The 15,290-nt window shown below is 50.5% G+C and overlaps 1 protein-coding gene across 5 annotated transcripts in view; it reads left to right on the forward strand.

Moving 5' to 3' along the window:
• The first annotated feature begins 818 nt into the window (after window positions 1-818).
• Window positions 819-15,290, forward strand: part of TOM1 (target of myb1 membrane trafficking protein) — a 28,009-nt gene continuing 13,537 nt past the window's right edge. For 4 of the 5 annotated variants that reach the window (XM_077829232.1, XM_077829258.1, XM_077829248.1 and 1 more), the window contains exons 1-4: window positions 819-936; window positions 12,236-12,320; window positions 13,968-14,046; window positions 14,815-14,964. In XM_077829232.1, the coding sequence (XP_077685358.1) occupies window positions 885-936; window positions 12,236-12,320; window positions 13,968-14,046; window positions 14,815-14,964 (366 nt within the window). In that variant the 5' untranslated portion in view covers window positions 819-884. Of the gene's footprint in view, window positions 937-6,690; window positions 6,823-12,235; window positions 12,321-13,967; window positions 14,047-14,814; window positions 14,965-15,290 lie in introns of those variants that run through there. The other variant, XM_077829240.1, reaches the window with a different exon arrangement.

A 15,290-nucleotide genomic window follows, 5' to 3' on the forward strand; every position in this document is an offset into this window, starting at 1 on the left:
GGTCAGGACATAGGTGACGATTTTTGTTCACTCAGGAGAGCACCTGCTTCGGCAGGGGGTGGACAGCACTGAGGTACTCCAGGCAGGGGAGACAGGCAGCTGTGAATTTAATAGGCATGTCGCAGGGCTATGATAAAAGCCCTTGCAATTTACTTTGGCAGGATCCAGAATTCTTTGGGGGCATTGTAATGTGATAACATGACCTTGGGTTCATTGTTGCCCCATGTTATGCCTTACCTTGAAAATAAGCGCGAGCCCTTGCCCGGCTGCAGTAACGTGGGGGAGGAGCAAGTGCATCCCTTGCATAGGAGACTGCTGCTCTGCTCTAATCCATGTGCCACACAGCGCTGGGGACAGAGGCCTAGTCTAGTCCTTCGGATGTGGGGAAAGAATGGGGGAGTGAGGTCTTTGTGGGTGCGGGTGAAGGATCAGGTCTGGGGGATAGGTGGTGCTCAGATCTGAGGGCAAAGGAAGGACAGGTCTTGTGGGTTGGTCAGTAGACGGCTGGGGGGCAGAGGAGCCGCTGGGGGAATGGGAGAAGGAAGGAGTGGGCTGCAGCGCGGTCCTTCACCTTCCCAGTGGATATTTCACAGGCCCCTTGTGACCCTGCAGCACGATGACATGTTCTGTGACATCACACTGTGAGGTCACGGGCATGGCTGTGTGACGTCACTGTGGTGGCGAGCGCTACAGGCCCTCCCTTCACTCAGCGACTCCCAGCGCTCTCCCCCGCGGCCACGCCCTCGAAGAACAGAAGGCCGCTTGCTTTCGTCACGCGTGGGCGGGGCTACGAGACACACCCCGTCCTGAGCCGGGGGGGGGGAGGTCACGTGACGGGCGCCCGCGCTGTCAGCTGATTACTGGGCTGTGCTGCGGCGGCGGCGATGGAGTTTCTCCTGGGCAGCCCCTTCAGCTCCCCCGTGGGGCAGCGCATCGGTGAGTCCCTCAGCCCCCCCTTACCCCACGTCCCGGCCGCTCGGACTCCGCCGCCAACTCAGCCCCCTCCTCTGGGAAGCAGCGACAGCAGTTGGGTGCTGGGTAGGCGCGAGCGGCTGGGCGAGTCCTACGGCCTCAAGGCGGGATTGACACGGTTCTGGCCAATAAGGAGGCGAGGCACATTTGTTTGACTGGCACCAGCGGCCAATAGGGAGCGGGCGGGGAGGCGGGCCCTAGGGGGCTCCCCTGCCAGCCAATCCCCGTGCGCGGGGGTCTCGGGATTTTTCTTATTTAAAGGGCCCCGGTGGCGAGAGCCACGTCTCCTGCGAGGGGGCGGGGCTGGGAGCGGGTGTCCGGCCTCACAGTTCTCTGGGGCTGCCTATTGGCTGGGGCGGCGGCGACCCTATGGTAACAAACCTGGCGCCTCTCGCTGCTGGGCGCGCCCGAGAAGGAGCTCACCAGAGCCGGGCGCCCTCGCCTCGGTAGGGGTGGTAGGTGCCTGTAGAGGAAGGGAACCGCAGGAACAGCCCATAGGCGCCCGCTGTCGGGAGGGGAGTTGTAATATCTGCTCCCTGCCCTTGGAGCCGCCCAGCCCGACCGGTGCAATTATTGGGGCCCCAGCTAGTTTTGGGGGGAAGGACACATGCTCATGGCAGCTTCACAGCCAGCCCTACAGGGCAAGGGTTGTGCATGCGTCTCTAAGTTTATGGCACTGTAATACATTGTAAGGAGAGTGATCACTTTAGATAAGCTATTACCAGCAGGAGAGTGGGGTGGGCGGAGGTAATTTTTCATGCTTTGTGTGTATAAAAAGATCTTCTACACTTTCCACAGTATGTATCCGATGAAGTGAGCTGTAGCTCACGAAAGCTAATGCTCAAATAAATTGGTTAGTCTCTAAGGTGCCACAAGTACTCCTTTTCTTTTTGCGACTACAGACTAACACGGCTGTTACTCTGAAACCTGTAATAACTGTATGCACCTGGCCCTGCCATAGGCTAATTCCTTACTTGGCTCCTCACACCCTCCATCTTCTTGTGCATTATCCTTCTCGCCCCTGCCACAGGCCACAAGACCCGTGATCAGTCTTGATAGAAATCTGTGGGAAGCTTTGGCAAAATCTGTGGAATTTCTAACAGGGAAGTCTTGTTTGTATTTGCTAATCTGTTTAACTGAGCTCTCTTAATTAGGGCATCTTCCCTAGCTGAAGAATAGGCTCGTTCAGTGTAAACATGTTATGTTTTAGTACTAATTGATTTCTACTCATTGAGTTAGTTATTAGCTGGAGTTTTTTTAGGATTGGGGCCTTTTCTATAGCACCAGGTATTTCCCTAATGCTTTACAGATAGGGCAGGGAATGTGTCTTCATCTATCAAGTTTTTAGAAAGGCAGGATATCTTAGACGTACATCACCTCTAAGAACTTGAGAATAAATAGCGTCCAATCCAAGACCTTGCAAATCTAGGAAGAACAGCATTCCTCTTAGTCTGTGGCTGAGTTTAACGAAAGGAAGAGAGGAAACTAATATAAAGATAAAAAACTAAGGGTAGAACAAGAAATTGGAAAATTGTTTTAGAGAGAAAGTGCAAGAAAGGACTGGAGCAACAAAGCAGGGAGGGATACACAGTAAGTTTTTGTTTTTTTTTTAAGTGTTTAACAAAGTTTCCTTTAAAAATATGTATAAAGACTGCCTGCTTGTGTGGTGTAATATTTTTTTCAATTTTTCAGGGAAATCTTGTGTCCCTGGGAACTAGGCCTGTCCTTGGTTTCTGGTCCTTTCCTTGTTTGCCTGTCAGTTCCACAGTGTTTTGTTTCAGACTTTGCAACCTTCTGCAGACTTTCTTTGACAGCCTGAAGGAAGTCACTCACTAATTGAACCCGTGATACTGATGACAGGCTGTTTAAGCACGTTTGCCACAGGAATCCCTGTGGCTATGCCACCACCACCAAGCCTCTGTCATGTCAGAGACCTACATTCCTCTCACCCATGGGGGCCTTCTAGTTCCTTCCACCCTGCTTAGCCCTTCCTCTCTCACAGAGCTGAGTCTACAGGGTGTCATAGGAGAAGTGGGAGGGAAGTTTGCTTAGCTGAAGAGAAGAAGAGTGGATACCTTTTTCTCCCTTCTCTTCCCTGCCCCTGCCCCCACCCACTAAAACCTTCTCCCTGATACCCATCAAAATCATCCAGTGGATTTCCCATGACATTCTATTCTATTCGGGTTCTTACGGTGCACTCATCAGTGTGGTATCTGAATGCCTTTCAGTTGTGCTTTAAGCAATGTGACTAACATCTGTCACATGCTTGTTCTCTCATCCTCTCTTCAAGAAGAGAAGCGTGTGCAATGGAGTGTCTTGTTTTGGAATTTACACAGGCGCACACCCATGTTGCTACCTAGCATCAGGCACCGAGACAGGGTGCCTTGGTCTTTCATCTTGAAACACTGGCCCCATGTTTATGTTGCTATAAGTGCTATTCATTCCAAAGAGCCCAAAGCACTGTGGAAACTATAGAAATAGAGCACTGCTGAAGTGTGGCACGCTCTGGAGTGGAGGGCAGCAGCCAGGTCCACAGTATGTGGTACAGCAGTGTGGGGGAAGGGGTCGCTCATACAGTGATTCCGTGTAATCTGTAACAGACAGCAGGCAGATGCATTGTCAATTATTTTCTGGAGGAGCATTCTCCTGGACCCTTCAAGAATAACAGGTTTCAGAGTAACAGCCGTGTTAGTCTGTATTCGCAAAAAGAAAAGGAGTACTTGTGGCACCTTAGAGACTAACCAATTTATTTGAGCATTAGCTTTCGTGAGCTACAGCTCACTTCATCGGATGAATGGATCCATTCATGAAGTGAATGGATCCTGCATGTTACATTTGGTCAGGTTTGCTTAAACCCACCCTTAGATGCTACAGGCCTCCACTTCTTTCCCTACCTCATGTCCTGGTTGGAATGGCGGTAACCAGATCATGACCAACTTCTCCTGAATTCCTGTTTCTGATGTAGCGGGGGTTTCCAGGCAACAAGTCAGCAGAAAAGGGAGGAGGCCAGTGTATCCCGGGCTGTTGATGGAGGGGGACATGGCAGAGGAGAGCCTCGTGTCTGCAGTACTTGAGATGTGAGAGAGAGGAGAGCCCAGAGGGGTGAGGGTGTTGTAGCCAGTGATGAAGAAGCCAGCATGGAGAGGGTTACAGTTTTACAAAGGTGATGGGGAAAGAGCTGGCATCTATAAATGGGAACACGTTCTTTCCCTTTGAGCACTGCCTCACAACGCCCCTGTGATGTTCTATTATGCTCACTTTACAGTCAGGTAAACCTGAGACATAAGACAGTGACTTGCCCAGTGTCACGCAGCAGGACAATGGCTAAGTTGGGTATAGAACCCATGAGTCTTGAGCACTAAACCAGCATAGTGCTACTATTTCCGGTGGTCTGCAGACTCAGAAAGATAATAGTGCAACAGCTTAAATGACTAGGGGAATGAAGCAACTTGGTGTGTCTGGTTTGTAAAGCCTGTAAAACGCTTTGCAGTGAAAGACACTGAACACAGTAATAAAAATACTTTGCACTTCTGTGGTGCATTCCATCTGAGGATCTCAGTACTTTACAGTATATCTTTGTTATTTTTCATTTGGGGAAACTGAGGCTCAGAGAACCTCAGTGACTTGCTCAGCAAGTCAGTTGCAGGCCAGGAATAGTTTCTCCAGCTCTGGACTCTCAGTCTTGGGAGTTAACCACAAGATCAGGCTCTATCATGTTGTTATATCCTGAAGGCCCTTCCCAACCCAGGAGGCCAGAAACTTCCTTTTAAAATAAGAGCTTTGACCAAGGAAAGAAACCTCCCAATCCACAGAAAAACGTTCCATCTGCCGAGTGTGTGGATTTTCTGCACATGAGGGTTTCTGTGGTCCCTAAGAGCTACAAGAAAATCCCTAAGAGGGAAAAAACACAACAATACGAGGAAGCTCTCCAAGTGTAACAAGGCCCTATAGACCCTAGGGGAAAGGGCAGGGAATCACCCATACCTCACACTCCCAGACCTTGACACCTGGAGTTTAAAGAAAATTGCAACACAATGCAGAACAAACAGAGCTTGGTTGTATCAGGGGGTGGGGATAGCTTGGAGAGAGAGGTCTGCCACTTCCTGTGGGGATTTTAGAGTAGCAGCCGTGTTAGTCTATATTCGCAAAAAGAAAAGGAGTACTTGTGGCACCTTAGAGACTAACAAATTTATTTGAGCATAAGCTTTCGTGAGCTACAGCTCACTTCATCAGATGCATGAAGTGGAAAATACAGTGAGGAGATTTATATACACACAGACCATGAAAAAATGGGTGTTTATCATACACATTGTAAGGAGAGTGATCACTTAAGATGAGCTATTACCAGCAGGAGAGTGGGGTGGGGGGAGAGAAAACCTTTTGAAGTGATAATCAAGGTAGGCCATTTCCAGCACATTTCCAGGAGTTAACAAGAAGGTCTGAGGCACAGTGGGGGGGAGGAATAAACAAGGGGAAATAGTTTTACTTTGTATAATGAGTCTCTATTCTATTCCCAGTCTCTATTCAAGTCTCTATCCTGTGGGGAGGCATAGAGGAGTGTAGTATTTAAGGAAGATGATAAATAGGAAGAGCTAATTTTAGAGGGGGGGTGGGGTGGCAAAGGCCAGGGAGATATGAGGCCGTCCGTTGTGATGTACAGAGGTGAACAAAATATAATACACCAGAAACACCCTCTAAACACCCACTATTGAAAGGAAAGAAGTGAAGCCAATGCAGCATCCCCTCTCCACCTCCTAGAGGTCCCTCCATCCCAGCTCCATGGACTTGGGGCTTGCAGTTTCAGGGGGTGAGAGAGAAGAGAATCGGAGAGCAGCCGTTCTCTTCAGCATGCCCCCCCTCAGAACCACACAGGTATCTGAAAGCTAATGCTGCTGTGATAAGCATTAACACCGCTTCAGGGCCTGCACCCCTTGGAAGAGCCCAGCACAGAACAGGTATTTGCAGTACAGCTTAGGAAACCGTGCTGCCTGATGGAAGGGGAGCAGGGGAAGAAGTGTAAAGGCCCAACTGCCCACAGGTTTGGAGCAGCATGTCTCTGTGGATCCTCAGCCTGGACATGGTTTTGAACCACACTCCCTCCCCTCTCTCTAAAGTGGAAACCCCTCCCTTTGAGGGAAGAATGTAGATAGAGTTTGAATTGTGGAGACTTTCCTGAGCTTGTATCTCCTCCCATAGGTTTCTTCACAGGAGGGGAAAGCATAGATCTTGATAGGGAGATTTTGTACAGGATTCTGAGTTGGACAGGAAGCCAGGGAGAACTTGGCTGGAGGGTGCATTGTCTCTGATGTCACTTTCTGCTGGATCTCCATGGTCATGATCCCATGAAATGCTGAGCACTCTCCACTCGAACTGAAGTCAGTGGGAGTTGAGTGCTCAGCCCTTTGCAAAACCTTTTAAAACTAGACTGAACAAAGCACTACAGGGAATGTTGGCAAAAGGCATAAGGATGAATTGGAGGAGGCTCTGGAGGGGATTATAGACTCTGACTTGTTACTGGAGAGCCTTTCAGAATATAGATGAAGAGAGGAGTTTCTGGGTGGTGGCTGACTTGTGAGCGGTTCTTCAATGCTGAAGAGAGGGAGGAAGGAGACAGAGGTCTTGGAGGCTGATTGATCTCTTCTGTCTCTAGCTTCTCCAGTACTCTGACTTGTTTGCCACATGACATCTTGCTGCCACAGGAATGGTTGTATGAGATCACAAATCCAGCACCGTGCTCTCCCCAGCAGGATTGGGAAGGAAGAGGAGAGAGACTGACAAATTAATAAAGTCCCTAGGTCCAATTCAGTCTTGGAATGAGCAGATGCACCTCCACTGTACTACTTATGCCAGGTCTGGAATTGACTCCCATCTTTAGAACACAAATAGCTTTGATAACTTAGTCACAATAAGCAGGAAAATTTTAAAGAGCAGGCGGGGAAAAAAAAGTGAGATTCAGTTCTTCGCTCATATATGCCTGGGCATTGGAGCTGCTGTTTGAGGGAAAAGAGGAGATGATTTGGGTTTGAAGCATGCCAGAATTCCCAGCAGCCTGGATTAACCTGACCAGCCCATAGAGCAATATGGTTCCACAAGGTTCAGTGGTTCCTCAACATCTGGAGCTAGATTAACTGCCAAAATTAAATGGCTCTGAAGTTTCTATGGGGCGGACGTGCAGTCAGCTTGGAATGTGCTATTGCCAATCAGATTCCAGCTCTTGGGAATGCCATAGGATATTCTCTGATGACCTCTGCAATTTGGAATGTTGAGTGGCCAATCGTATTCACAAAAAGAACAGGAGGACTTGTGGCACCTTAGAGACTAACAAATTTATTTGAGCATAAGCTTTCGTGAGCTACAGCTCACTTCATCGGTTGCATGCAGTGGAAAATAAAGTGGGGAGATTTGTATACACAGAGAACATGAAATAATGGGTGTTACCATACACACTGTAAGGAGAGTGATCAGGTAAGGTGAGCTATTACCAGCAGGAGAGCAGGGGGGGAAAAATCTTTTTGTAGTGATAATCAAGGTGGGCCATTTCCAGCAGTTGACAAGAACGTCTGAGGAACAGCGGGGGGAATAAACATGGGAAATAGTTTTACTTTGTATAATGACCCATCCACTCCCAGTCTTTATTCAAGCCTAAGTTAATTTTATCCAGTTTGCAAATTAATTCCAGTTCAGCAGTCTCTCTTTGGAGTCTGTTTTTGAAGTTCTTTTGTGGAAGAATTGCCACTTTTAGGTCTGTAATCGAGTGACCAAAGAAATTGAAGTGTTCTCCGACTGGTTTCTGAATGTTCTAATTCTTGACATCTGATTTGCGTCCATTTATTCTTTTATGTAGAGACTGTCCAGTTTGGCCAATGTACATGGCAGAGGGGCATTGCTGGCACATGATGGCATATATCACATTGGTAGATGTGCAGGTGAATGAGCCTCTAATTTTGTGGCTGATGTGATTAGGCCTTATGATGGTGTCCCCTGAATAGATATGTGGACACAGTTGGCAATGGGCTTTGTTGCAAGGATAGGTTCCTGGGTTAGTGGTTCTGTTGTGTGGTGTGTGGTTGCCTATAAATCTCCCCACTGTATTTTCCACTGAATGCATCCTGTGAAGTGAGCTGTAGCTCACGGAAGCTTATGCTCAAATAAATGTGTTAGTCTCTAAGGTGCCACAAGTCCTCCTTTTGTGTTTGCGAATACAGACTAACATGGCTGCTGCTCTGAAACCAGTCGTATTCAGGCTCTTGTGCCTCCTGCCTTAGGAATCTATCGCTGTTCTGTGCAGTACTCGGGCTCGCAGGCATCAGATTTCATGAGGTGCAGACAGCTCATGTACTAATTACAGCTCATGAAACAGGGCCCTGCTTTTTGATCCTTCATGTGAGCAATAACAGACTTTGTTTTCCGCCAAAGCTCCAACAAAGCAGTAAAGTCCAGGATTTCCTGTCTCGGAGAAAACTCCGTCGTCTCGTATTGAGCTCAGATAGTCCGTTATTGCATAGGAGCCAGAAGGATTATAAGGGAAATAACTCCAGCTGTCTCAAAGAGCAGCCTGGATGTGCAATGCTGAGAACAGGTGTTTTAAAATGGTCCATCATGAGATAATAGAAGTTAGAGGCAGAAAAGGCCTGTTAGATCAGCTAGTCCGGCCCCTACACTGTTTAGGGTTGTTCCTGGTGCTTTGTTTTTGGATCTGTTTCACAATCATACTCATATCTTTCCATGCACCCAGATTAGGGTTGGCAACTGACTCCATCCCCCACTCCTTCTGTCACTCGGTCTCCTACACCTAGGGTGACCAGATGTCCTGATTTTATAGGGACAGTCCAGATTTTTGGTCTTTTTCTTATATAGGCTCCTATTGCCCCTCCCCCACCCCCGTCCTGATTTTTCACATTTGCTGTCTGGTCACCCTACCCACGCCCTCACTCACTTACTTTCTCATTTTCACTGGGCTGGGGCAGGGGGTTGGGGTGCGGGAGTGGGTGAGGGCTCCGGCTGGGGCTGCGGGTTCCAGGTTGGGGCCAGAAATGAGCGGTTCAGGGTGTGGGAGGGGGCTCTGGGCTGGGGCAGGGGGTTGGGGTGTGGGCTCTGGGCTGGGGCCAGAGATGAGGGATTTGGGTGCAGTAGGGGGCTGGGGGTGGAGCCTAGGGGTTCGGAGTGTAGAAGGGGGCTGTGGGCTGAGGCAGGGGATTGGGGTATGGGAGGGGGTACGGGCTCTGGGCTGGGGCTGCGGGTTCCAGGGTGGGGCCAGAAATGAGGGGTTCAGGGTGCGGGAGGGGGCTCCAGGCTAGGGCACAGGGTTGGAGTGCAGGGGTGTGGGGGTGGGCTCCATGATGGAGTTTGGATGCTGGAGGGGGCTCCAAGCTGTGGCAGGGGGTTGGGGTATGGGAGGGGGTGCAAGGATTGGGCTCCCGGTGATGTTTACCTCGGGGGGCTCCCCAGAGTGGCGACATGTCCCTTGCCTCCTAGGCGGAGGGGCCGGGCGGCTTTGCATGATGCACGCTGCCTCTGCCCGCAGGCGCCGTCTCCACTGCTCCTATTGGCCATGGTTCCTGGCCAATAGGAGTTGCAGAGCCGGCACTCAGGGCAGGGGCAGTGTGCGGAGCCTCCCTGGTCACCCCTGCACCTAGGAGCTGAGGGACATGTTGCCAGGATGCGCACGGAACCAGGTAAAGAGCCTGCCAGCCCCGCCAACTGGATTTTTAACTGACTGGAACCGGCAGGTTCCCTTTTCAACCGGATGTTCCAGTCAAAAACTGGACACTTGGCAACCCTAACCTAAATACTGCTCTCTACTCTGATTTTTTTTTTTTTTTTTTGAGTGTGCATTGCATTTTTAGCAGGTGCACCACCTGTCATTGGCCACAGCCAGATAGGATGGCTGAATCAGTGAACAGTGGTGCATTCTTTTGTGGCCATTTGTGTACATATATGTCACCTATTTGGAATCCTCTCTTTCTGGTAGGTGAACAGCCAGCCAGAGGAGTGTATGCAGCTTGTTTGCATTCCTTTCTGAAACGTAAATACCCTCCCAGACCTTGAAAGGATCTCTTTGCATGAGGGTGATCCAGCTCACTGTGTGAAATCAGGCCTAGGAAAGTGGGGGGAGGGTGCCTGCAGAGGCTATTCAGGGTTGAGGGGGGGAGGGTTGAGGGACTCTTGCATCCAAAGGAAGCCAGGATGGTTGTGAGCAGCTTTCTTTCCATCCCCACCCTCCAGTTTCTCTTGTTGCTGAAGATTGTCCAGCAGCCCCATCCATTGCTGCCTCTTCTCCTGTGCACAAGTGAGGTGGCTCCCTTTCTCCATCCACGTGTGATTGGGTTTTTTTGTGAGGTGGGAGAATGGTGTGCTTGTGTACACGCCCTTTTCAGTAGAGTGTGCATGGTGTTACTTGTGCCCTTCGATGCAGGTGGACTGGTAACAGACAGTATGGCAGAGTATGCAGCTGTCTTGGATTTTGTGCTGAGGTTTATAATGGGCAGGATGTACCCACCGGAGTACTGGGAAAGGGGATATCTCAAAGACCAGCATTTTAAAACTTATTTATTGAAGTAAAAAGAGTCACCTGATCTGCCCGGAGCCTTCAGGGTACAGCAGTGGGGCAGGAGGAACCGACGAGCCAGACCTTTCCAGTGCTGCATTAAAGGGAGCAGATTGCTGGGCAATCGCCTGCCTAGATTTGTAATCTCTGAGGGATGCATAGCCATATACACAATGAAGGTAGCCATGGGCTGCATTGCAGAGTGTGTTCCCACTCCTGCATTAGTGGCATCATATCCAGAAATGCAGGGATTTTATTTTATTTCTTTATCTAGGAGTAGCAAAGACCTTCTCTAATCCTACCCCCCGCTGTCTTGTCCCTGCCCCCTTTCCAATGCCAGCAGGAAGGGATGCATTGTAAGGGACTACAGTCTTCATCAAGACCATTAGCTGTTTCTCTGATGATAGTAGAATGGTTGGGTCAGAAATGGGGAGGGAAGACAGATCTGCAGAGGGCTGTTTCTGAAGGGGAGGGAGAGGGGCATCCACATGACTCGAAGGGCCCGATATTCCAGAGAGCTCACAATGCTGAGTGCTCAGCACTTTTGAATATCTGGCCTTTAATTAGGTGCCTAAATGGGGCTGAGCTCTTTTGAAAAACCAGGCCCAGCTTGTGGCTGCTGCGCACTTGAAACTCTGTCCCTGAGCTCTTCTGAAACTCTGGCCCCGTGTGATCAGTGAGCAGTTTAGAAAATGGGATGGGGGGTTGGGAAAGATCCTCTCTGGTCCCTAGCACTTCTGTGTGTGCGGCATGCCGATCAGTTGTATTGTATTTACTTGTCTTCCCATGCCCATCCCTCAATTTCTCTATATATAGAGTCCCAGCTGCCTGTCTGCCTGGTTAGTGTTATTTTCCCCCTGCAAGCTGGCAGGATTCCTAGCCTATCCAGTCCTCTAACCAGTGGGTGCAGGGTAGGACTGAGGCTTGGCTGATTACAGGGTGGAGGCACTGGTAACTCTGAGTAATAGCAGCTTGTTGCTCAGGATTCAGCCATGAATAACATCATGGCAAATTCAGGAACTCCTAATTAAAGGAGACACAGTCAGAATGGGACTGACATTGCCCCAACTTGGTGCTGGAACCCACTTCCCTTCATGCTCCTCACATTCTAAAGGGCCAGATGTTTTGGTTTCATGGGAAGAGAAACTTAAAAACTAAGCAGCTTTTTGTTTTTGTAGGGCCTACATAAAAACAAGGGGCGTGATTCTGCTCTCACTTAAAGCAAGAGTTAAACCAGAGAAATTGAGAGAAGGATCTGGCCCGGTGTGGTGTTGCTCCCCTTGCTGGCTGTGCAGCATTGTTCCCATTACAGTGTCACTGTATTTTGGAGTTCACTGGCCACGCCTTCCCATCTGAGCCTCTTCCCCTAAGTCTGCACCTAGTGTGAAGCTCAGTGAGGTAGTGAACAAAGTGGATGGGCAATGCTGACTTGGAGCAAAAACATTGCTAACCAGTAAAGCTGTTTACAATAGTGCCACCTACTGGGCAGCAGGCTCCCCTCACCAGGCTGGGTTGGGATTTTACAGGGATATTCTGGCCACATTCCTTTTGGTTAAGATTCCTGGAGGGGCATCGTTTTGGCAGCCTGGCTCCCACCACCATGTGAGAGCAGCCTTTCATTCCTAGGTGTCCACACTCCTCACAGTTGACTACTGAGCAATAGTCAGAGGCAAACCAGGGCCATTCTTAGCCTTGTCCTGTTTTTCCTTTCCCCAGAGAAAGCTACCGATGGATCCCTGCAGAGCGAGAACTGGGCCCTCAACATGGAGATTTGTGACATCATTAACGAGACGGAGGAAGGGTAAGGGAGCCGGCCCCACTAAGCGGTGCGCACCTACATGCTGCAACCCCAGAGTCTGCTGTGTATGCATCTCCAAAAACACACACAGCCTGTACAGTCAGATCTCCTGGCAGCATGGGTTGGTGGGATTAAAAAGCCGGGTCACCGGACACGCCCAGGGTAAGGGCTTTGGTAGAGGGAGTTAGAGGGGCAGCCTAGCTAATGTCAGCTGCCAAAGGCCTCATTCATTATGCCCCAGAATTCCAGCATGGGGAGCAGTTTATCAAATGGGCCATCAGGTTCCCCACTTACACCCGATTCAAGCAAGTTCTCATCCCCTCTGATGAAGCAAAGTTTAAAATTCTTTTATTCTGTTGTATTCCTTCTTTATAGCTTGCTGTTTCTCTCCCTGGGAGTTGTGCTCTCAGGTATTTTCATACACAGTAAGTCAGACCTATGCAAGGGGGTGGGAGGTCCAAGGTCCCCTCTCCCTGAGCAGCCCTAAGACAAGACATTCAGAAATCCAGGGAATGCCAGGCATGTTAACTTGGGACCCTATAAATAACCCTCAGTGGGTTTGCTGGTGAGCTCCAAAGGGGCCATTCCCTCTGGCTGCAGAGACGTCAAGAACAGTATGTAACAGGAATGATGCTACATGAAATCCAAAATGGGGGCTTCGCTGCTCCCTCTGTCCCGCCCACAGCAGCGTGGGATTGGAGTGAGAGCTCCTAGGATGGCCCAGTCTCCACTTACAAAGCTTTTTATTCTCTGAATCACCCATCTTTGTTAGCACATCTCAGCAGCAACCTGTAGTATCTCTTCTGTTCCAGTCCTGGTGTCCTCACTGCACACGCACTCCTAGCTCTCTCCTTGTCCCTCAGGCCTAGCCTGCAGTCCTCTTGCTGGTCCAGCTCTGGGCCCCAGACAGCTCAGCCAATGCACCTCAGTCCTGACCTGCAGCACCCCCTGTTACTCCCATCCCATCCCCCATAAAATGCACTTTATTCTGACCCTTCGGCACCACCTGCTGTTACAGCCTTGACCCCAGTCTCGGTCAGCTCTGCCTGCGCACGACAGTCCATCACCCTGTCCTCACGCAGTATTGAGGTGCACTTGTGCCGCAGCACTTTCATCCTGACCAAGAAAGTGTGAAAGGCACCAACTCAGTTACAGCTTGTCTCTCTCGCTCTCTGACATGACACTGCCACTGTGTCTTCCCTGCATTGCAGCTGGAAGTTCATTCCATCGGTGGTGCTTTTCCTAAGGTTTCAGGATAACATCTCTGCGTAGAAGTGGAATTTCCCCCTTCTGGCACAGGATTTTGCTCTGTCCCAGCTGGTGAATCCAGGAATGTCGTGTTCCTAGTGCAGCTCCTTTTGTCTGCTCTTTCTCGCTCTCTCTGCCTCGCTCTGCACGTGGTGGATTGTCAATGGTGTCAGCACAGGTGCCCGTGGCTCCAGGAAATGTAACTTGCTAGTGTTAACGACTGCTCCCGAGGCAGAGCCACCACGGGGAGCCAGCTCACTCGTTGTTGCTTTGGGCCACCGCACAAGCCTGGGGGCAAATCGTTGGCTGATTGCAGCCCTCACTGCAAGTGCCTGGAAGCTGGCAGACATATTGTTTTGTGTCTCTTCAGCCAGTGCAGCCCCCTGTGTAATCTTTCTCCAGGCCCAAAGATGCCTTCCGAGCCATAAAGAAGCGGATCGTAGGAAATAAGAACTTCCATGAGGTCATGCTGGCTTTGACAGTGAGTGGTGTGATCCCTTTCTCAGCTCCATGAACCCTGCTGTTAGGCTAGGTCCTTGGGTTGCTCTACCATTGGCCCTTGCCATCTCCAGGGGTTACCACAGTACAGCTCAATTGGTCACTGTCGGAACCAAATAAGACAGGGAGGTTATGGAGTTGTCTGTGGGAGTGGTATTCACAGTCTGGGAGTGGGGACAAGGGGCCTTGGACTAAGGTGTGGGATGGCACTGTAAAGGGAGTCTGGGATCTGGAGTCAAGAGGATGGTGCAGTGGGGACACTTGCATCTTGGGAGCTGCAGAGTGAGTGACACCATGTGATTCCTGCTGTCTGAGTGGGGAAGGCCGGGGTTCCTGTAGGAGCCAGGGCTCCCCACGCCCGGGCATGTGGCAAATCTGGCAGGCTTTACTTCAAGTGCGATGAGGGATACCATCATGTGGGGTTTTCCTTTTAGAGCCCTGTGTACCAGCTGATCCTGAATTGGCTCAGGTAAAGCCACTCCCCACCCTTCAGCTAGGAAGCTGAGCTAGCCAGCAGTTATGAGGATCCCACCAAGGTGAAGGGTCCCTCCCTCCACCCCCTCCTTCCTCCCACTTCTCACACCTCTACCGTGTGGACATTCCATCTCCAGACACCTGGAGGATGTGTGGTGGAAGCGCTAACACCTCCCCTCAAACTGAAAGGCGGGGACTCCATTCCCGCCAGTTAGAGGAGCGAGGCAAACTGGTTGGGATGGAGGGGCCTGTAACTAACGCCCCTGTGACTCTGCAGGTTCTGGAGACGTGCGTTAAAAACTGCGGCCACCGCTTCCACGTTCTCGTGGCCAGCCAAGATTTTGTGGAAAGCGTCCTGGTGAGAATCATCCTCCCTAAGAACAACCCACCCACCATAGTGCATGACAAGGTGCTGACTCTCATACAGGTGAGTGAGGGACGGAAGGAGTCGGCGAGTCTGATTGCCGGGCAGGGCCCCTCTCTCTCCTCCCTCCAAAGCACTTGGCAAGATGCTGGTCAGTAGGGGAGCAAGGAACCAGGGTATCCCACAATGCTGTGCTGATTAACAACTTCTAGGCCACCGGGCCTCACCCCCACAGCTCTTCCAGTTCCTGGAGCCGAGAATGGGATGTGGATCTCTGGCTCAGCAGTGCCAAGCACTGATCTCCAGAGCATGGGCCCTGACCTGGGTTATGTTGCCCTTAGGTGCTTGTGTGGAAGGGTGCATGCTTTAACTGCTCATGGTATGCACGT

This window comes from Eretmochelys imbricata, chromosome 1, assembly GCF_965152235.1.
Source record: "Eretmochelys imbricata isolate rEreImb1 chromosome 1, rEreImb1.hap1, whole genome shotgun sequence".
NCBI classification, from domain to species: Eukaryota; Metazoa; Chordata; order Testudines; family Cheloniidae; genus Eretmochelys; species Eretmochelys imbricata.